The sequence below is a fragment of the Vigna unguiculata genome, chromosome 7 (genome assembly GCF_037176805.1).
Source record: "Vigna unguiculata cultivar grain cowpea cultivar isolate G323 ecotype 2 chromosome 7, ASM3717680v1, whole genome shotgun sequence".
Lineage (NCBI taxonomy): Eukaryota > Viridiplantae > Streptophyta > Magnoliopsida > Fabales > Fabaceae > Vigna > Vigna unguiculata.
This window is the reverse complement of record NC_140798.1, coordinates 47,335,697-47,357,582: the sequence shown is the minus strand read 5'-3', so window position 1 is coordinate 47,357,582 and position 21,886 is coordinate 47,335,697. Positions and strand designations below refer to the sequence as shown.

Below are 21,886 nucleotides of genomic sequence, written 5' to 3'. Positions count from 1 at the left end.
TCGATCAATAAAAAAGGTATGCAAAATTTAGTGGGACACCGTAATTAATCATCTTACAAGTATGAAAAAGATGTAACTTAAGATGTAACTTCCCTTTTTCTTTCAACCTCATGAACCTGCTCATTAACCTTCACATTAACCTCCTCATTAACCTCCTCGTGAACCTCCTGATTAACCTTCTGATTAATCTTCTCCTGAACCTCCTTTTGAACCTCCTCATTAACCTCCCCCCAAAACTCTTCATCAACCTCATTATTAGCCTCCTCCCGAACCTCCTCATTAACCTCCGCATTTATATGACTGTTCTCCCCACTCTCTAACTCATCCCCACACAACAAGCCTTGTTTATCCTCTAAATCGTTTTCCACAACTTCTGCTTCAGAAATACCATGCACAACAAACATGTGAACTTGACCATAGTGCTTGGTAACGTGCATCATGTTTATTGCACCTTTGTCATCCTCCAACATATACATGGCATTCTCTATTGCATACCATAATTCCTTAACATTAACATACCCCATTTCCCTTATTTCCCCTATCACCTCAAAATAACTCCACCTGTCTGGGTAACAATCCCAAACATTGTTCAGAAACTGAACATGCAAACGATTCTATCAGAATTTGTGTGTTACACTTTTTTACATGGACAAAAATTTAATAGTTTTTCTTTGGCATAATTCAAACATAAGTTTAAGCATAATTTACCTTTCTGGTTCAAGAATTCCTTTGATGTTGCTAAAAAGAACTCTGAAAAAAATAAAAAATCTCTCTCAGGAATAGTCAAATGGACCCTAATCTTCTTATACAAGTCTATGGAAGTCATTCATCTTCTTTTCTTCTTGTAATTTATTTTTTCTAAGCATTTTTTTGTTCTGTAAGTTGATTGTTTCTTCTGTACATTTTTTTCTTCGATTCAAATTTGATTTTCATTCGATTGCTTATCGTTTCTTCTCATAAACCCTAATTTCTATTACCGATATGCATGTTTTTTTATGGTTTCGGGGCAAAGCTCATTGAAGCTGCAGGGGATGAATGTTAGAACCACCGTGATGCTTGAGCAGGGAGTGATTCTGCTATTGTTGATTTGCTGAAAAATTTTCATTGTTGATTAAGCATGCATAATTTTGCAGAGATGGAGAAAATATGGCATGTACCTGCTTACTTTGTTAGAACGCCATTGCCCTATAATTTTTCTAGAGGAAAGAATGTTTGGTTCCTCCACCAGATGGATATAAGCCTCCAATCAGATGGCCAAAGAGCAGAGATGAGTGTTGATACAGGTATAATTTTATATATACTTTATGATTTCCCCCTTGAATCTTATATTTATACTATAATTATCATCCTAAATTATTCTCTAATATTATTTTCACTTATATTTATACTATATATATATATATTGTTATGATCTTGTTCGTTCAAAGAGCACCAACATGTACTCTATAATTTGTTTTTCTTATCTATTTTTATAAATTTATTTATAGCTTTTAAAGTCTCTATTTTTTTCATTTTTTAATAATTTGATTCAAATATTCTAATTGACATATCTATATATTTTTATATGATTAAAAAAATTATAGTATACAAAACACTATATAAAGATAAAATATATAAAACCTGGTTTAGTATATTGAAGTCTCGAGTTTATTTTCCGTTCTCAAATCTAAATTTTTTCACAAATCAAGTTTATTTTAAGATTAATCATTAATAAAAATAATTAAAAAAAACTATTATTCTTCTGAACTCATAATTAGTCTTTTTTTTTCTCAAAACTAATTATCTTTCCATAGAAAATCCAATTTGAATTATGCTCAAATTAATCTGCAACCCACCAAAAGACTAAACCATAATCTAATTAATATTTTTGTAGAAAAATTTCAGTTCCTTGTCAAAATATATGCAAAAAAAAAAAAAATCTTTGAAACCCGTAAACCGAAAATCATTGAAAAAGAATACTAGGCAAAAAAACGCATTTCTAATTATAATACAATTCCAAAACAGAATAAAAATAACAACAACACAAACAGAAAGAAAAGAGGATGAACAAATTGGTACTCTTAGAAAGAGAAAAGTAGGGAGAGACAAGAGAAGTCACTAAGAGATAAAAGTAGATAAGAGAATTGAGATGGATTATAAAAGAATAAAAATAATAATGAGTCTCTTTTTTGTAAAGAAAATTATAATTTACTAAAAAAAGGTTTTGATTAATTAATTATCATTTTTAATACCAATAAAAATTAAAAACACTAATAATAATTTAATTTAATTTAATTCTCAAACATAAATTATAATTAATTTAATGTAAAGTATATACTTTGGTTAATTAGTTTTTTATTTATAAAAAGACAAAAGAATATACATAATCAAATATAATATAATTTAACTTAGAATAACAAATAATCTAAAAAAATTTAATTTTGATTGAGAATCTATTTTGGTTAGTAACGAAAAGACCAACAAGTTAATTAAAAATTTACTTTAATTAGTTTGAAATTAAGAAAAATAATTTAAAGGTAACTAATTATAAATTTACCTTGAAAGATCATTTAAATCACCTTTTTTTTATTATTATTTTTATCTCTTTTTATATTTATCTAATTTTATTTTTTTCTTATAGTTATTATTTTGTTATCAACATTCTATTTATTTCTTTTTATTTTATTAACTTTTTTGTATAAATTTATAAGACTTAATTTATTAGAAATTAATTTCTTATTTGTTGAGAAACAATTATAAGGTATACTTACATTTTATCTTTATATATATATATATATATATATATATATATATATTTGTTAACAAATTCAGAAGAGAGATAGATTTTTAGTTACAGTGAATCTCATTATTGTTTGAACTTGAAAGAGAAAAGAATAGAAACAGAATTATATATAGAATTCTGTAGAAACAGAGAAGTGAAAAGATAAAAGAATCTGTTTGTAACTTATTAAAGTATAAAAAGCAGGTAGCTACTGATATGAAAGGAAAGAATGTACTAATACAGGTTAAGAGATAATAAGAGAATATGACATCTTCTTCCACCAAATTGACTCTGAAATTGTTTATAGACTCAAAGCGTGAGATAGTTCCTTTTGCAGAAACATCAAAAGTACAAAAATGTAAACGTAAAATATTTATTCAAATTATTATAAAAGAAATATTGTTCCTGATATTATACTTTTTTTTAAAAATAAAAATTATAAAACGTCTTATTTTATATGTCATATGAAGAATGTAAAGAGTGTGTAAATAGCAAAAAATAGTAGGAGTGAAAATATGTATAGAACATTTGGACTTATTAAATGAAAAGAGTGTGATAATTAAAAACAAATCAGATTCTCCCTTCTCTTGTTTTTTTCTTCTTTTCTTTTTCTTTTTTTCCCATGGTAGAATCAAAGTTAAAAAACCTACCATCAATCAAAAAATATTTTTTTATTTTATTATTTTTTATTATTTTTTATATATTATTATTTTTTTAACAAAACAAATACATTTACCTGGACAAAATTGAGTGTTGACATCTCCTTCTCTAATTATGTTGCACTCATAACTCACAAAATTGTTCAATCTAAAACTTCTTAGATTTGCGTACAATATTATAATTTTATGTACAATATTATAATTTTATATTATATTTTTGTACAACATATTATATAATATTTTTTTTAATATTTAAGACGATATCCCTTATATAGTATTTATTCGTGATGGTTAAATTCACCAGCATATATAGTAAAACACGATAATTCTGATTTGGTGCTTGTGCTAAATCAGGGAATTCATCCTCTGGAGGTGGAGGATGTGGGTTTTACACGTCCATATCATCATTACGGTTAACTTCAGCCATTGTATCCTGCCATGGTAAACAACTAAATTCAAACTAGGAAAAGGACATGGTAAAAAATTATTTGTTTAGTTGCATCCTACTTTTTGAATATGTCATTCACAAATGCTTTCAAAGAAAAAAAAATATTTGCATTGTTTTCTTTGATGTGGATTTTTAGGTGTATGGCACTTAGATCAAATGTATAGGCAGAAAATTGATTTTTGTAGCACGATGAGAATTCTATCCTAGTCAAGTGCATTGCATCTGAATCTAACCCTAACTCTACTGGTAATGTTGTTAATATTACAACGGCATAGGGTGCATCTAACCTCCTGTCATAAGCGAAATCGTGACGGGACGACGAAAATAATTCAAAAGGTACATAGAAGTCGCCACCATAGTTTATTATGGGAAACTATAGAAAAACCTTAAAAAAAAAGAATGGTCTTTGAAACCAAATTTGGATTCAGGAGTCGGTTACGTGTGAGGAACGTATTACCACCCTCACAACACCCGTCTTAAAACGGTTACCTCTTTAATTTGATGCTTAAAATATTTGTTATTCCCCAAAAAATCAAACAAAATAAAAAAAACACATACAAAAATATTAAAGATTAAAACAAAATTATTTTTTTATTTTTTGGGCTCGACGAGGATTGTACCTCACTCCTACATATCTCTATTTTAAAAATCAGCGTAGTTCTTTATAAAAAAATTGTTGTTTGATATTATTATTTTGTTTTTTTAATTTTTTATATTTTAATATATATTTTTTGTATTAATATCAAGAGAACTCGAGATTCTACATGATAAAAGATTTAGTTATGAAGCAAATCCGAAATTTGACATGATATTTAAAATTATTTTTTATTATTACTAATTTAAAAAAAAATTAAAAGCCTATGAAAAAGTGTTTTGATTATCAAGCAAGTCCGAAACTTGACATGACATTCAATACTTATATAAAGAAAAAATATAATTTTTTTTATTTATTACCATCCTTTTCTTTTATAGAGAATTAAAGCCTACAAAAGCAATCTTTTTTTATTGATCAAGATAAAAATAAAGGGAAAGAGAAAGGTTGAGAACATGAATGACAAATCCAAAATCATCTAACATGAGAACCTCCGACACATTTAATCATACATTTGATATTATAAGAGAATCATGAATAACATTAGAAGAGAATTTACCTTAAAGTGACTAAGGTGACCCCTTTTGTGCGTGCTCTGGTAATAAAAAAGGAGAGGTGTTTTTCGAATTTTTTTTTTCTCTGTCTTGCATTTGAGAAGTTCTTGTGTTTATATAGGCACTTGGGGTACCACTGAAATCCTGGTCTTTAATTATAATAAAATATACACGAAGGATTTGGAAATGATGAAACATATTATAGCAACTAAATCGTTGCATAATATCCACGATATTGATTATAATTATTAACGAATGATATATTGCCTATAATTATTAGAATCATATTTTCTGTCACATAAAGATCGTGATAAAATCATAACATATTATTCATATAATGGATTCTAATTATTATCGGGAATATTTTCTTCTAACTATGTACCATTCTAAAAAACGTTATTATCGAAAATATTTGCTTTTAATTAAAATAATACCTTCCCTAACTGACAACGCAAAGAGACACATCACATGAGTGTAAATGCAAGATATTTATTCAAATTATTATAAAAAAATATTGTTCCTAATATTATACCTCTCTCTAAAAACAGAAATTATAAAACGTCTGACATGTCATGTGAAGAGTGTAAATAGCAAACAGTAGGGGTGAAAATATGTATAAAACATTTAGGCTAATGAAATGAAAAAGGTGTGATAATTAAAAATAAATCAGATTCTCCCTTCTCTTGTTTTTTCCTTCTTTTCTTTTTTTTTTCTTTTTTTTTCCATGGTAGAATTAAAGTTAAAAAACCTACCATCAATAAAAAAATATTTTTTATTTTATTATTTTATTATTTTTTATTATTATTATTTTTTATATATTATTATTATAATTTTCTTATTATTATTATTTTTTTAACAAAACAAATACATTTACCCGGACGAAATTGGATGTTGACACCTCCCTCTAATTATGTTGTGCTCAAAACTCACAAAAATGTTCAATCTAAAAGTTCTTAGATTTGCGTACAATATTATAATTTTCATAATTTTCTGTTATAAGAACATTATGTTTGCAATTTATTTACTCACTTCTACAAAATGCTACGCATTGAAAATAGTGTAGCTTATGTATAGTTATCAATTTTTATTTTCGCCTCCTTTTAGATATTTTCCAAAATAATTTCGCAGCACTCACCCAACTTCTTCACATAATGATATATTTATTTAATCTTTATAAACAGACGACTGAAAAATCCGAGTCCAATTTCTTTTATTGCCGTCCTCCGCATAACTTAAAAAATACATATATTAGTATATTAATTTTTTTAATGTTTATTAAAACATGTTCATAAATGCATTTGGACCAACATGAACAACATAAATCACAGAACACAGAAACCAAATATAAAAACTTCATTAGAACTTTATTATTTATTGATAAAAAGAAAAATTAAACGTGTTTTCTATACCTACCACATATTTTGTGGTTACATAAAGAAAAATTATATTAGAATTTACTTTTAACTTCTAGAATAATAAACAAACCTAAATGTATCGTTACATAGTTTAAAATTTAACTTTCAATTTTAATCATACTTTATTATAAATATTTCCCTAAACAAATATTTAAAGGTAACGTATTTACTTCACTCGGAATCTTATTATGTTTGCTCTGAATTTTGAGTTTTTAAAGATTTGTACCTTTTTTTAAAATATTAAGATCTAAAACAAAATTTCAATTGAAAAATGTTATGTGTGATTTTGACAGTAGTTTTGAAAGAACAATTCCTATTTTCGTGTATTCAATTTTGTTCTTATTTATTTTAAAAACACATTTTACATTTCTTTCATCTTTAACAAGGGTGGATGTAAGTATGATACGAAATACCATGGGCAAATTTTTTAACTCTGTTAGGTTTATACGAAAAAGGAAACTTTTGCATCCTTTTAAGGAAAACTCAGAATCTCAAAGAAAAAAAAGTTAAATACGCAAATATATGAGCATAGTATATTTTTAAATTTTAACTTGCTATATAGAAAATTAAGTATTTGGTTGAAATAGAGGAAGTCACTTTTCATCAATCACGCACGCACTCACTGAAACAAAGCCTCCATTTTTTAATTCATTTTGCTAACAAATTTATATATTAAATCAATTATTAAAAAAGGAGACGCATACCAACACTTAACGCGTGTCACTCTAACGACTCTAACAAGGGCTTCAACGTAATTTCAGGTCATAGGATCCAGCTGGGAACACATTTACCAACACCATCATAGTCTGCGAATTTACCAAAACACCCTCTCTTTATCTTTTCCAGCTCTGCTGCATGAGCATGCCATCACAATTTCACAGCACAGACTCGCTGTAATCGTATTATCATTATTATTCTTATATTATTATTATTATTATTTTCTTCGAAACAAAACCCCGATTAAAAAAAAAAAAACAAAAAGAAAAAACAGAAAGCAAAGCCGAAGAAGAAGAATCGAAGAAGGGTCGTAAACTTAAGAGGAAGAAATTAAGGTGTCGTACCTCTTTTTTGACCGAGTCAAACCACACGCCGCCACCTCGCAACTCACAACCACCTCGACGGCGTTCAATACGTCGTCGTTTCCTCAACAGAAGAGAGAAAGGAGCTGGTGCTCTGAATTCGTGTGCGATCTGTTTCCCCACTCTTCATCGCGGAGAGTTAGTTGCTGGGGTTGCTGTGATCGGATATGATGGTTTCTCGGGGGCTGTTCGGGTGGTCCCCGCCGCATATACAGCCTCTCACGCCGGTCTCTGAGGTTTCAGAGCCGCCGGAGTCGCCGTCTCCGTATCTGGACCTCGGTGCCGAGACCTCCGCGTCGCAGCCGATGGAGGTCGAGGAAGAGATGGAGGAGGCTGAGGAGATTGAGCCGCCTCCCGCCGCCGTTCCCTTCTCTCACCTCTTCGCCTGTGCCGACCGCCTCGACTGGTTTCTCATGATCGTCGGCTCCCTCGCCGCCGCCGCTCACGGCACCGCTCTCGTCGTTTACTTGCATTACTTCGCCAAGGTTCTCTGGGTTCCTCAGCAGGGTTCGGCGGAAGATCAGTTTCATAGGTTCAAGGAGGTTCAGTTTCGTTTCGTTTTCTATCGAAACCCTAGTTGTTGCTGTTGTTAATATCTGGATTTTAGTTAATTTCTGATAATTTGGTTTCGCTTACCTTAGGCAGGCAGTGAAATTAAGTCTTGTGTACTATGCTATTAGTTTTTTGTAGTTTTTATCTCCATGGGTGCCGTGTAGTTTGAGGTAATTGAGCAATTAACTTTCATTGAAAGCTGAGCTGACTACACTAAGCATGGCATAGCGTAGCTCTTCCCTCTTTTCTCCGTCATAAGTTTATTCCCTTTCTGTAAGGGTTTATAGTCCTGGTCAGAGTAGTTCGTCGATGGATCACCCAAGTCATCAGGGGCACGATGACACTCTGTTTAGGGTTCGAAACTCAGCATTGGCAATTTGGCACAAGTGTTGCCCATGCCCTCGGAATTAACCCTGTGTTTCAAATATATTTAGCCTATCTTTCTGTGGTTATAAGTTTACTTTGTTTGCGGGGTTAGGTAGCAACGATTTCATTACTTGAACATTTAAAGGGTGATGCTAGAAGTTTACTTGTGTAGCATGAGAAAAGGTGTTAAGAAAATGAAGACAGCGGAAATATAAAGAGATTGATTTGGGTGGCGAAATAGAGCCTGGTTTGTCCACCTGATGACTGATAAGATTCTCCAGGAGTATACCACTTACTGGTTGGACTTAAGACCTAGAGCTACTATTTAAAAAATCTCTCCCCTCTCATCTCAAGTTTACCTAAATTGTTGTAGGAGTTCCCGGGGTTAGGGGATGGATACGAAGGGATTTAAGGGACAGTTCTCTGGATGTTTTTAGCTTTGAACAGTAACTTTTTTACATGGTATCAAGGGCTTTGGGATCGAACAAGGATAACTCAGGGTATTGATGGGATGAATTTTTGTTTCTATTTGCCAAGGAAATTAAGTCTTGGATGAAATGCAAAACTTGAGTAAGTTGAACAATAGGTAATAAGCAAAAGGCAATATAACAGGCATTTCACCTAGGGTTTGGTTGCATAACAATACAAAGGCACACAACTTAGAAGGGAACAATTTCTTCTTTTTATTCATAAATCTGATCAGTCATTTCTCTTTTCAGGTGCTATAAATACAGTAGTTCTATTAAGTGGAAAAACGTTAAACCTTTTTAAATAGGATGGATATGACTTATCCTCCTTCTATAAGGAATTTTTAAAAATCAAGCTAAGCTTGAATTGAACCTAAGAAAATTTGCAAAGTTGACCTTGCATAGAGAATTTCAAAATTTAACAATTATTATTGCCAATTTAGAATATTACAATTATTGTTGCAATGTAAGTAAATAATATAAATTGAGGCAACCTGACCTTTGAACATAGGCTTTCTTGATTCTAGATCATCTTGCATTGCATCACACTAGAACTCAACATTTTACTAATAAATTACTTCTGTGAAGTTGCACAGGCAATAACTATGCAGAAGAACTTACATCATTTGGCATGGTTAACCCACATGAATGAACAGTAGGTTTTTTGTTTTAAATCAGTTTCAACCAAGGATCTGAAGAGTATGTCTCTCCAATTTTGAACTGGTTAATTTAGTAGTTGAACCGTATGACTTCATAACTAGGAATTTAATTATTTTTCGAGGCACATAGTTTGTAAACAAGATTTGAAAAATGGACTTGTATGCTTATTTACCTTTTTTTTTCTGCAGCTTGCTTTAACCATTGTGTATATTGCTGGGGGAGTTTTTGCTGCTGGTTGGATTGGTAAGTTAATTACAAGGATATTTCTTATTAGATGTTACATTTAAGTTTTGTTCAATACTAATCTTTCTTGATTAATAGAGGTTTCGTGTTGGATTCTTACTGGAGAACGGCAGACTGCTGTGATCAGATCAAAATATGTCCAAGTATTACTTAACCAAGATATGAGTTTTTTTGATACTTATGGAAATAATGGAGACATTGTGAGTCAAGTATTAAGTGATGTGCTGCTCATTCAGTCTGCTCTTAGTGAAAAGGTTCGTGGTGCTCTTGTGTGTATATTCAGTATTCACTCCTTTGTAAATTTGCTACTCTTTCCAGAAAAATCTCAACACATATTTTATACCGTGTGTATACTTTTGATGATACAGGTTGGGAATTATATTCATAATATGGCAACATTCTTCAGTGGTCTTGTTATTGCTTTTATCAATTGTTGGCAGATTGCATTGATAACATTAGCTACAGGTCCATTTATTGTTGCTGCAGGAGGAATATCTAATATATTCCTCCACAGACTTGCCGAGAATATTCAAGATGCATATGCTGAAGCAGCCAGCATTGCTGAACAGGTTATTTATAGTTAAACTTCAATTCATTCTTGCATTGAACCATTAATTGTTATGCATACAGAAATACACATGCTTACATACATGTATATGCATACACACAAACATATTCATTTCAGGTGTCGATTTCAATTGATTTTAATTTTAATATTTTACTAACCACCAAAAGAAAAGAAAGAATTTAACTTTTGAAAGTTTCTCGTATCAATTATGTGATTCTGTATCTTTCCTTTTACTGTAATTCCATCCTGTATATGTATTTCAATTTGGGCTGTGAAGAGGTCTTTGATGTACTCAAATTTTATGTCTTTCCTTACAATGTTATGGAAATGAGACTTGCTTGAGATTGTTGTTGGTCATATGGTATCCATGTTTTGATTGAAATAGAACTTGTCAGAAAGAATACAGAAAAAAATACAACTAGGGGAGTTGATAAGATATTCTCCTAAAAAGGAAACTCTATTGCAGTAAGATCACCCTATCTTTTGGCATATTAGCAACTTCCTTCAAGCAGACATGAGCATAATGCCAAAGAGAAGTCAGGAACATACTTTAACACATTTAAAGCCACACAAACACCAAAATATGCCAGCATTCTTCTGCAACTATATATTGCAAATTGCAATGCTGAATGCTCTGTTTTTCTGACTATCTCATGTTGAGCATAGATCATCCTATCCTTTATCCCGTCAATTAGGAAATGAAAACTAAGTCCTAAATTTGTGAAATGGTATCCTTAAAGTAAAATGCTTCTTGATTTTTGCTAGTAATTTATTGTTTGTAATTGTGGATTAGTAGGTTTAGACTTAAATCAACCTCACAAAACTGGTTTGTAAGGTGAAGATTGACCATATCTCTAGTTGATGTGTGATCTCAAATAGTTTTTAATTCATTATAAATGGAAAATTGGACCGTATTATACATGAGTTCCCTTTAGTTCACCATAAATGGAAATTTTTTTGAGGTTTACTTTATGGTTGGAAGTGAATGAATACCATTGCCTTGTTTTCTTTATTTATCTTTAAGTTCGGAGAATCAGTTCATTTATATGTATTTTTGCTTTAAAGGTTTGAATTTGGTGAAGTGGGAAGAAAGTTAAAGTTCTCATTATTGGATGAATTGTTTTAGCACGATCAGATCTGAATATGTATATTTTCTTGTGATGCAGGCAGTTTCCTACATAAGGACCTTATATGCATTTACAAATGAAACGTTGTCTAAATATTCATATGCAACATCACTTCAAGCTACTCTTAGATATGGTATATTAATAAGTCTTGTTCAAGGGCTTGGCCTTGGTTTTACTTATGGACTTGCAATATGTTCTTGTGCATTACAACTCTGGGTTGGAAGGCTCCTGGTTATAAATGGAAAAGCTCATGGTGGTGAAATTATAACAGCTCTGTTTGCTGTGATTCTAAGTGGCTTGTGAGCATCATTCCCAACTCTTTTTTTATTTTTTTTTCTTTATCTGTTTTACATTTTTCTTACAGTTTTTGTTAATTTGGTTTAGGGGTTTGAATCAAGCAGCCACAAATTTCTACTCATTTGATCAAGGGCGCATAGCTGCCTATAGACTATTTGAGATGATTAGTCGATCATCCTCATCTTTTAATCATGATGGCAGTGCTCCAGCTTCTGTGCAAGGAAATATAGAGTTCCGGAATGTATACTTCAGTTATCTTTCTCGCCCTGAAATCCCTATCTTGAGTGGGTTTTATCTCACTGTTCCTGCTAAAAAGACTGTGGCACTTGTTGGAAGAAATGGCTCTGGTAAAAGTAGTATTATTCCCCTTATGGAGCGATTCTATGATCCAACTTTAGGTACTTTTTTTCTCTTGTTGGTGCAAATTTATTCTATATCACATCTAAAACACTTTATAGGTCAATTCATATTTAAATAAATTTACCTATCTGTGGTTCAGGGGAAGTTCTTTTAGATGGTGAAAATATAAAGAATATGAAACTGGAATGGTTAAGGAGTCAGATAGGACTGGTCACCCAAGAACCTGCTTTGCTCAGTTTGAGTATAAGAGACAACATTGCTTATGGCAGAGATACCACCATGGATCAAATTGAAGAGGCTGCTAAAATAGCTCATGCACATACCTTTATCAGTTCATTAGATAAAGGTTATGACACACAGGTGAAACTTGATTCAAATGATCTTATGAAACCTATGTTGTTTTGGATGAAACCTATGTATTTCAATTATGATGTCCTTTTTGGTGGGAATCTCTTTTCACCTCCTAAACTAGGGTTCTGTCTTTTCAGGTTGGCAGGGCTGGTCTAGCATTAACTGAAGAGCAGAAAATAAAGCTTTCTATTGCAAGAGCTGTGCTTTTAAATCCATCCATTCTTCTTCTTGATGAGGTTACTGGTGGACTTGATTTTGAGGCTGAGAGGTCTGTTCAGGAAGCTCTGGATCTGCTAATGTTGGGACGCTCAACGATAATAATTGCTCGAAGGCTTAGTCTTATAAAGAATGCTGATTATATAGCTGTCATGGAGGATGGTCAACTTGTTGAAATGGGTACACATGATGAGTTACTGACCCTGGATGGCTTATATGCAGAGCTTCTTCGATGTGAAGAAGCCACAAAACTTCCCAAGAGGTTTGTTACTGCCTCAAATCACGCTTCAACTTTTGCCATGCACAAATTTATGTTTGTGAAGAATATAACATGACTTTAAAATACAGATATTATGTCTGTTAAGGTGACTGTAGTCTGTTAATGTTTTACTATAATAATAAACTAATAATTGTTACACAATGGTTGCTGTTTTTTTATAATTTGCAAGATTTCATCATTTGCTTGATGAAAAATCACTTTTTCTTTTGTGATCCAGGATGCCTGTTCGAAACTACAAGGAGACTGCAACTTTCCAAATTGAGAAGGATTCTTCAGAAAGTCACAGCTTCAAAGAACCTTCATCTCCTAAAATGATAAAGTCGCCCTCTCTTCAAAGAGTTTCTGCCATTTTCCGGCCTTCGGATGGCTTTTTTAATTCACAAGAATCACCAAAAATTCGGAGCCCACCATCGGAGAAGATGATGGAAAATGGACAGTCTTTAGATTCAGCAGATAAGGAGCCATCAATTAAAAGGCAGGATAGTTTTGAAATGAGACTACCGGAGTTACCCAAGATTGATGTTCAGTGTGTGCATAGACAAAAGTCAAATGGTTCTGACCCAGAATCCCCTGTTTCACCGCTTTTAACATCTGATCCTAAAAATGAACGCTCCCATTCACAGACTTTTAGCAGGCCTGATAGTCATTCTGGTGATCTTTCTGTGAAAATGACTGAAACAACAGACGCGAGGCATCGAAAACAACCCTCAATTTGGAGGCTAGCAGAACTTAGTTTTGCAGAGTGGCTTTATGCTGTGTTAGGAAGCACAGGCGCTGCTATCTTTGGTTCGTTCAATCCCCTTCTTGCCTATGTTATTGGTCTGGTGGTGACAGATTACTATAAAATTGATGAGGCACATCACTTCCAAAGAGAGATAGATAAATGGTGCTTGATCATTGCCTGCATGGGTATTGTGACAGTTGTTGCCAACTTTTTACAGCATTTCTACTTTGGTATTATGGGGGAGAAAATGACAGAAAGAGTTAGGAGAATGATGTTCTCAGGTGCGTAAATTTGAAGTGTTATTATTTAGAAGAAAAACATATTGGACTTCTGCCCTATACTTAACCTGTTTTAACAACATTGCAGCCATGCTACGCAATGAAACGGGATGGTTTGATGAAGAGGAAAATAGTGCTGACAATCTATCGATGCGCTTGGCCAATGATGCTACATTTGTGCGAGCAGCTTTCAGTAACCGTCTTTCCATATTTATACAGGACAGTGCTGCAGTTATTGTTGCATTTCTCATTGGTGTTTTGCTGCACTGGCGATTGGCACTTGTGGCTTTAGCAACACTTCCAGTTCTTTGTGTTTCGGCTGTTGCCCAGGTTTGCAACTGCTTTTCTGTTTTTGCCTGTAATTTTGTCAGGTTGTTGGATTGAGGTTGTATTTCTTTTTCATGTCGATACAGTCTGTAAAAATTTATGCCTCTTGCAAAATTTATTTATTTTGAAATTCATATTTTCCACATCTTTTCATATCAACAACAGCCATGCGTTTTCGCACAAGGTGGATTGATCTGTTGTCTTCTTTCCCATTTACTGTGATGATTATTAGGGAAGTTAGTTGAATAATTGGTAGTCATCATGACCAATTAATGTAATCTCTCCTTTGCCTCATGAATGTCGTGAGAATACCAAAACAAATCCAAAAACTATGAAATGTCTTGGGGTCTGTGTATGTGCAAGACTTGCTAATGTTGAAAAGGAAAAATGACACTGTTTCTCTTTGTGTATCAGTTTATATCTCCTCTTTTGTATTATTCATTTGCGTATATTTCACTGAAATTAAAAACAATGTTTCATGCATCTCGTCAAATACTGAAAACTAAAGCAGTCTCCTTAATGTTTAATTGTGATTGCTTTAACAAATTTTATATTGAAATTATCTGTGCTATTGTGATAATTTCAATTATAATTTATGATGTATCTATTTGTGCTTGAGTAATCAATGGTCTGTAATTAGTGTAATTTGGCAGCAGTGTCTTTGCAGGATCAAGAGTAGTGCCATTATTGAAGACCTCTTTATGGGGGTTTCATTTTCATTTATGGAAATTCTTATTTATGTCAATTTATGTTTAATTTTAATTACTATAGCTAACAGACCTGCTTTTGCTGTCTTTGTGAATGACCAATGATAATACTACTGGCTATGCATAATGATGTTTGTATTAATTTGGTTGTGGTTAGCATGATGCATGTGTTAAGCAGTCTCCTTAATGTTGCAGAAATTATGGCTTGCTGGATTTTCAAAGGGCATACAAGAAATGCACAGAAAGGCATCTTTGGTTCTTGAAGACGCAGTTAGGAATATTTACACTGTTGTTGCATTTTGTGCTGGTAACAAGGTGATGGAACTCTACCAATTACAGTTAAATAAAATATTTAAGCAAAGCTTTCTGCATGGAGTGGCCATTGGTTTTGCATTTGGCTTTTCACAGTTTCTGCTCTTTGCATGTAATGCCCTTCTACTTTGGTACACTGCAATATGTATAAATAAGAGTTATGTGGATACACCTACCGCTCTCAAGGAGTACATGGTTTTCTCATTTGCTACATTTGCCCTTGTGGAGCCTTTTGGGTTGGCTCCTTACATACTTAAGCGTCGTAAATCTCTCATATCAGTGTTTGAAATTATAGATCGTGTGCCTAAGATTGATCCTGATGATAGCAAAGCAATGAAGCCACCCAATGTATATGGGAGCATTGAGTTGAAAAATGTTGATTTTTGTTATCCTTCCCGACCGGAAGTGTTGGTGTTAAGCAATTTTAGCCTCAAAGTCAATGGAGGGCAAACAATTGCTGTAGTGGGAGTTTCGGGGTCAGGGAAGAGCACAATAATATCTTTGATCGAGAGATTCTACGATCCAGTTTCTGGCCAAGTTTTGCTAGATGGGAGGGATTTAAAGCAATATAATTTGAGATGGTTGCGGAGCCACCTTGGTCTGGTTCAGCAGGAACCGATTATCTTCTCAACAACCATAAGGGAAAACATCATATATGCCAGGCATAATGCCAGTGAAGCTGAAATAAAGGAGGCTGCAAGAATAGCAAATGCTCATCACTTCATTAGTAGCTTGCCTCATGGTTACGACACTCATGTTGGGATGAGAGGTGTTGACTTAACCCCTGGACAAAAACAGAGAATTGCAATTGCAAGGGTAATTCTTAAAAATGCTCCTATTTTGTTGCTGGATGAAGCTAGTTCATCTATTGAATCTGAGTCAAGCCGAGTGGTGCAAGAGGCTCTAGACACCCTAGTAATGGGAAACAAAACCACTATTTTAATAGCACACAGAGCTGCAATGATGAGGCACGTGGACAACATAGTAGTTCTTAATGGAGGAAGGATAGTGGAGGAGGGGACCCATGATTCATTGGTGGCAAAAAATGGTCTGTATGTACGATTGATGCAACCTCATTTTGGTAAGGCTTTGCGTCAGCATCGGCTTGTTTAGAATGGGAGTATGCAGTGTGAGTAGTTGCAGCTAATGTTGGTTCATGAGAATTGTTTCATAAACTACTTGACTAGAATGAGTGGTGATTGCAGCACCTGATGGAATCTTCCAATGTCAGGTGGAGGCTTGCATGTAGCAAGAATGGGAGTATTGGATCAGCACTCAGGCATTGATAGGCTTAGGAAGAGGGTGCTGTGGCAGGGATAGTGTAGGATTTGAATACAGGAAGCTGGAATTCGGTTGGTTTGAGTATTGAAGCTGTGTATCCGTATTCTTTTGGAGGCAAGAAGTTTAGGCTGACCCAAGGTGTTGTCTCCACGGCATATTCATTTTGTTTTACAACGATAGGAAGGCGGCGGCATCAACACTAATTCAGCTGAGTTACTCTTCTATTCTATTCGACCTCCTTTTCACTCTTCCAGTCTCTCAACTTGTTCACTCCTGTACTTTTTCTACTTTTTGTGAAAATTGTAGAATATACAGTCTCAAGTGTTGTTGTAAAACCTCTGTATATACATAGCCATAGTTTAGAAGCAGTTTCTTTTAGTGCTTGAATTACACGAGTTCTCGAGTTTTTTTTTTTTTGTCCTTAGATAATAGATGCCAATTTCCACGTGTATTTTTGCCAACTAGTTTGATACATTCTTATAGTTGTTTATCTTAATTAATTTGCTATTTTTGTTTTGAACTAATAAGCTTATGAACAGACAATTGAGTGTGGAGAATGACACTACATTATTCCATCTGGAAATGTGGGGTTTGCATAGCTTTGAAGGAACTGCTTCACATCCAATCTTCGGTTCTACATTTCGTGAGAACACATGATTCTTTGTGAGTGTATTTAAGGTTGTTTCCTCCCAGCAACGAGATGTCCATAATTTGTTAGATATGGTTTTATGTGTTAGATATGGGTTTATTTCTTCTAATAATTATACTATGTAATTGGTCTAATTGTTTCCCTGACAATTTTTTTATCTTTATTATTTGTCACCACAAATCTACATCGAGAGATTTTTCATCCCGTCCCTCAGGTAAAGAATTCCAAGAGATCCGGCTGGAACAGTCCCCGAAGAGATCACCGGGTAACAAGAAAAATGTCATTCTGCCGATGCTAGATAAAAGAATACAAAGCTAACCAGAAAAGAGAATACAAAAATCTTTCACATAATTGGCACAGAAGAAAAAGAATAACAATTCTTTAAAGAATTTTTTTTTACAAACAATCCATAATTATAACCATCAAATAAGCATAAAAGATGAAGAATATATCAAAAGAAATGTTATCAAATATGCATAAAAGATGAAGAATATATTTGGAAGAAAGGTTCAGAAAAATCCTGGATTGAAGCCCACCTTTTGTCCATAAATTATGATACGTTCTTCCGGCAGCCAATCCGCTGGCTCAATCTGATATAGGGAAAGATCCTTAAACTATTGAACATGAATGTTTCGCAATATTTATATTCGAGTAGCAGAATTTTTAGGAGGAAGACGAAGCTTTTTCTCCTTGTTTTTGTATGCGGAATGTGTACACCGTTAGAAAGGCTATTAACCTTTAGAGAAATATTTGAACCAGTCAAATCCAATTCCTAAAATGCAGGGATTACGATAATGTAGTTTTTATCTTAAAAAACCCTATTCGATAACAATATATTTTTTATTCCTAAATCCTAATTATAAAAGAGAGAGGAGGAACAAATTAGGTTTGTTTGCACCACCACGTAACACGTGTCCTACGCTCCGTTATCGTGTCATTGGTATTAATTAATGCTATAAAGAATCCAATTAATATTGCTGTGGTAGAATACCTCATTCACCCGTAAAAAACTATATTTACTGATATACAAATATTTAAAAACAAACTTCATCTGTAGGCAAATTTAAGCTCGTCTTGCATTGCCCCGTGACATTTTATATGTCAAGAAGCCTAAAAGATTCTGCTACCACTTTAAGCTCATCTCGTACTCTTTTCCATCGCCTTTCATTGGCTCCCACAATTAACGTGTAGTACCGTCCTGCAAAAAGAGCACCTTTATTGTTAGGTATATAACCCTATGAAAAAGGTCACAAATTCAGATAGCTGCCATGGCAGGTTACTTACCATTTCCTATAGCAATTGTTGCAAAGGAGCCACTAGCGTAGTTTGGTGATGTAAGTATGTATTCAAAGGTATAGTAATGTTTTCCATCTATTGTTCGCTGCATTCACAAGTCAACAATAGTTGTTACTATCAAAATCTTAGACACATATTTAAACACACATTGTGAAGAAATAAAGAAAGAAGAAACCTCCTCCATGGCATTTATTGTTGGTCTTTGGTTTGGTGCAGCATATCTATGCTTCACCAAATAGTATACTACCTGATTAAGATACAAACTGGTTTAGTACAAAGTAGACTACAGATTCAGAAAAAAAAACATCAGAACACAGTTTTGCAGCATCACCTCTTCCAAAGGACCCAAATCTCGGATGTCTTTTTTCTCTGTCGGTATAAATCTCACCCTTACATTCTGTAACTGTAGGACTTTGTCTTTGAAGGCAGAATCATGAGCCAAAAAGTCAAATTCCTAATGAGAGGAGATACATATACATTCAAACTTGCAGGAAAGTGTATGATTGTGACTATAGTTTCTGATAAGATTAACATGGCTCTTATTTCTTACCTTCCACTCTCTCGGATATACGTAAGAATACCCATCTTCATAGTCCACAAAAGCTTGGTATCTGTCTGGTTTTTCTACAGGACAAAGAACAGTAATGAAATTCACAAAATTTCAGAAGATCATGTTATGATATGACAAATCTCTCGGTTTAACACACGAACAAAGATCCTTTTAGTGAAACGAAACTCAATAACACAAAATACGATCACATCAGCATGCGTGAATACCTTGAGCAAATACCAAATCTGTCAGTTGTAAATTTGCAGTTAAAGCTCCAACTCCCAGCAATAGCGGTCTTCTCTGGCAGTGGCCTGAAAATCATAGAACACATTCGATGAGTTTTTTATTTTCATCAAATGTTCATCATCCAATCCTGATTTTTCACCAAAAAAAAACAACTAGGAAATAGTTCAGTTTAGGTTGTTACTTTCTCCGGTGGAGATCGTCTCCAATGAACAAAACGCAGTGTTGTTGGAAGATGAAGTTGCAGTATTGCGAGGTAAATGGTTTGAATGTGGCAAGTTTAACTGAAAAAGTGGAAAGTAGAGTGCATGAATATGAGTTGTGTATAGAGAGAACATTGTGTTAATGAAATAGAAAGAATTTGTGACAGACCTTAGGGGAGAAGGAGGGTGAAATCCAAGTCAAAGAGCATGAAGAAAGTACCATACTTCACAGTTCTTCAGAGCTTCACTTCTGAGATAGTGTGTGCTGTGTATCATAGAATTTAAGCCTTTTGATGTGGCTGGGAACTTGTGACCGTATATGACAACCGAACATTTTTTTCTCTCTCAATGGATAATGCCGGTTATGCCACAATGGGACAATGCCTTTTACTTCTTGCACCTCCACAATTTTTCCACTCTAATTTTCAAAATGACCATTTTATTTTATTTCTGGATTATATGTTTGGGAAATGTTCCGAAACAAGTCTTTTGGAATCATATTTTCGGAACAAGATTTTCTGAAACAATTCTTGAAACAACAATTCCGAAACGTATGATATGCATCCAAAACAAGCTTTTTGGAATAGGAATTTCAGAATAAACTTTCCAAATCACATATAATGTCTTTTGAAACAAGTTTTCTAGAACACTCCCACATAGTTTTTCGAAAAGTTTCTTTCCACATTTTTTTCTCTCTTCTTCTTTCTCGAGGACATTTTCTTTCTCTTTTTCTTCCTCTACAGTTATAAAAAATAAAAAATATAATTCTTTTAAAAAAACAATATATTAATCAATAAGTCATGTCAAGAAATAAATGATAAAAATAAAATAAAAAAGTAAAGTCATAGTATCATTTAAAAAAATAAAAGGGTACAATGGCGAAAAATATTTGAGTCTGTTATTGTAAAATTGCCATTAGCAATTATGAGATGCAACAAATAGCCTTGAGACACAATTGTTTATTTAGAGTTACTTAAGGTAGGGTGGGCTGACCCAGAAATGCTCATGATCAAGAACAGGGTACTTTTAAAAATTTGTGGTGGCTACTACTATTTGCACCTCACCTTTTGTATTTTGTTTTTCTTTTGCAAGCCCTGACAATATTTATATAAAAGAAAAGTAATAGAAAGAAAATATGAAGAAGAACGATTATATATATATATATTCACAGCTTTTATCAATAGTTCCATTATTTAATATTTTTTGTTTAATTATATTTTCAAAATTCCCTATCAGATTAGAAGTTTCCCATGAATAATTATAATGATAAGAAATTGTGATTTAATGTGAATTGAAACATTTTACGCAAGTTGGTCCTTTATTTTAGATATGATATCTTTAGGGTGTGATAATTGAGAATGACCGTAATAATATGCAAACAAAGAAGAAAGTTCAACCTATTAATTTGAATAGACATTTAACAATATTAATTCAAACAATTTATCATAATTTATAATTGAACAATGATATAAAACTATTTTACAACAGAGCGCATAACTTATTTTGTCTTAGAAAAAAAAAGTTAAATATGTTTTCACTATATTTTCACCGATAGTCTATTTTTAAAATTTTGACTTAATTTAATATTCAAACTTTAAAATTGTGTGAATTTAGTCAATTTAATAAAATTTTGTTAAATTTATTTGATATTTCGAACATGTTTCATGATAATTTTTTAACTAACATTTAAGCGAAAATGTCTCAATTAAATAACTCAAATGCTATCTGAAATGCGTTCAAAACGTGAAATAATTTTAACAAATTCTACCGAAGATAATTAGATCCATGCAGTTCTAAAGTTTGAAGACTAAATTGGGTAAAATTTTTGAATAATGACAATTTTCATAAAAAATTAATATTTAAAAAAAAATATGTCGTGTCATTGTACCATAATTAATTTTGAAATTACGTCAATGGCTATTATGCTATTATGATTTTGTATAATATTAAGCTCTATTAATAAGTGTTGTTTGTCATAAAAAGTTAGTAGAACATAGGTGTCACTGGAGATAGAGTAACAGGTGGGTAGACTTATATTTCAATTACAATCGTTTTTTATGATTCTAATTTCAGTCATAGAAGAGTAATAAAACTTCTATTTAACTCTTAATAAATTAAGATCTTGTCACACATATGTATAATTTAATCTGAAAAATCTTTTAGTTAAAGGTGAGATTTCCAATTAGTCGTGAGACACATATACGATATCGGACACATATCCAATTTTAATAATTTATTTTAAATATAATAAGATATATACATATTAAAAAATATATAATATTTTTAAAAAGTATAATAAATATAATTGATAACGTGTGAAT

General features: G+C 32.6%; 2 protein-coding genes across 2 annotated transcripts; one reads left to right on the top strand and one right to left on the bottom strand.

The window, feature by feature from the left end:
* Window positions 1-7,388: 7,388 nt before the first annotated feature.
* LOC114191991 (ABC transporter B family member 20) lies at window positions 7,389-17,144 on the top strand. The gene is made up of 11 exons (XM_028081485.2): window positions 7,389-8,050; window positions 9,742-9,796; window positions 9,875-10,050; window positions 10,165-10,365; window positions 11,531-11,790; window positions 11,876-12,186; window positions 12,288-12,508; window positions 12,637-12,977; window positions 13,213-14,000; window positions 14,086-14,327; window positions 15,227-17,144. The coding sequence occupies exons 1-11, from the start codon at window positions 7,676-7,678 to the stop codon at window positions 16,454-16,456; spliced, it is 4,200 nt and encodes a 1,399-aa protein (XP_027937286.2). The 5' UTR covers window positions 7,389-7,675; the 3' UTR covers window positions 16,457-17,144.
* Window positions 17,145-18,268: 1,124 nt separating this feature from the next.
* PNSL1 (PsbP-like protein 2) lies at window positions 18,269-19,893 on the bottom strand. The gene is made up of 8 exons (XM_028081487.2): window positions 19,735-19,893; window positions 19,547-19,646; window positions 19,347-19,430; window positions 19,120-19,193; window positions 18,901-19,023; window positions 18,745-18,816; window positions 18,558-18,654; window positions 18,269-18,471 (listed from the first exon to the last, which is right to left on the bottom strand). Exons 1-8 carry the CDS (start codon window positions 19,786-19,788, stop codon window positions 18,368-18,370), a joined length of 708 nt encoding a protein of 235 aa, XP_027937288.2. The 5' UTR covers window positions 19,789-19,893; the 3' UTR covers window positions 18,269-18,367.
* Window positions 19,894-21,886: the final 1,993 nt, after the last annotated feature.

Coding starts and splice junctions, on each gene's coding strand:
- PNSL1 (XM_028081487.2), bottom strand. CDS start 19,788: ATGGTACTTTCTTCATGCTCTTTGACTTGGATTTCACCCTCCTTCTCC. Junction 19,194..19,346: donor AGATTTGGTATTTGCTCAAG/GTATTCACGCAT, acceptor TTTGTCCTGTAG/AAAAACCAGACAGATACCAA. Junction 18,655..18,744: donor CAATAAATGCCATGGAGGAG/GTTTCTTCTTTC, acceptor TTGTGAATGCAG/CGAACAATAGATGGAAAACA.
- LOC114191991 (XM_028081485.2), top strand. CDS start 7,676: ATGATGGTTTCTCGGGGGCTGTTCGGGTGGTCCCCGCCGCATATACAG. Junction 8,051..9,741: donor AGTTTCATAGGTTCAAGGAG/GTTCAGTTTCGT, acceptor TTTTTTCTGCAG/CTTGCTTTAACCATTGTGTA. Junction 12,509..12,636: donor ATAAAGGTTATGACACACAG/GTGAAACTTGAT, acceptor CTGTCTTTTCAG/GTTGGCAGGGCTGGTCTAGC.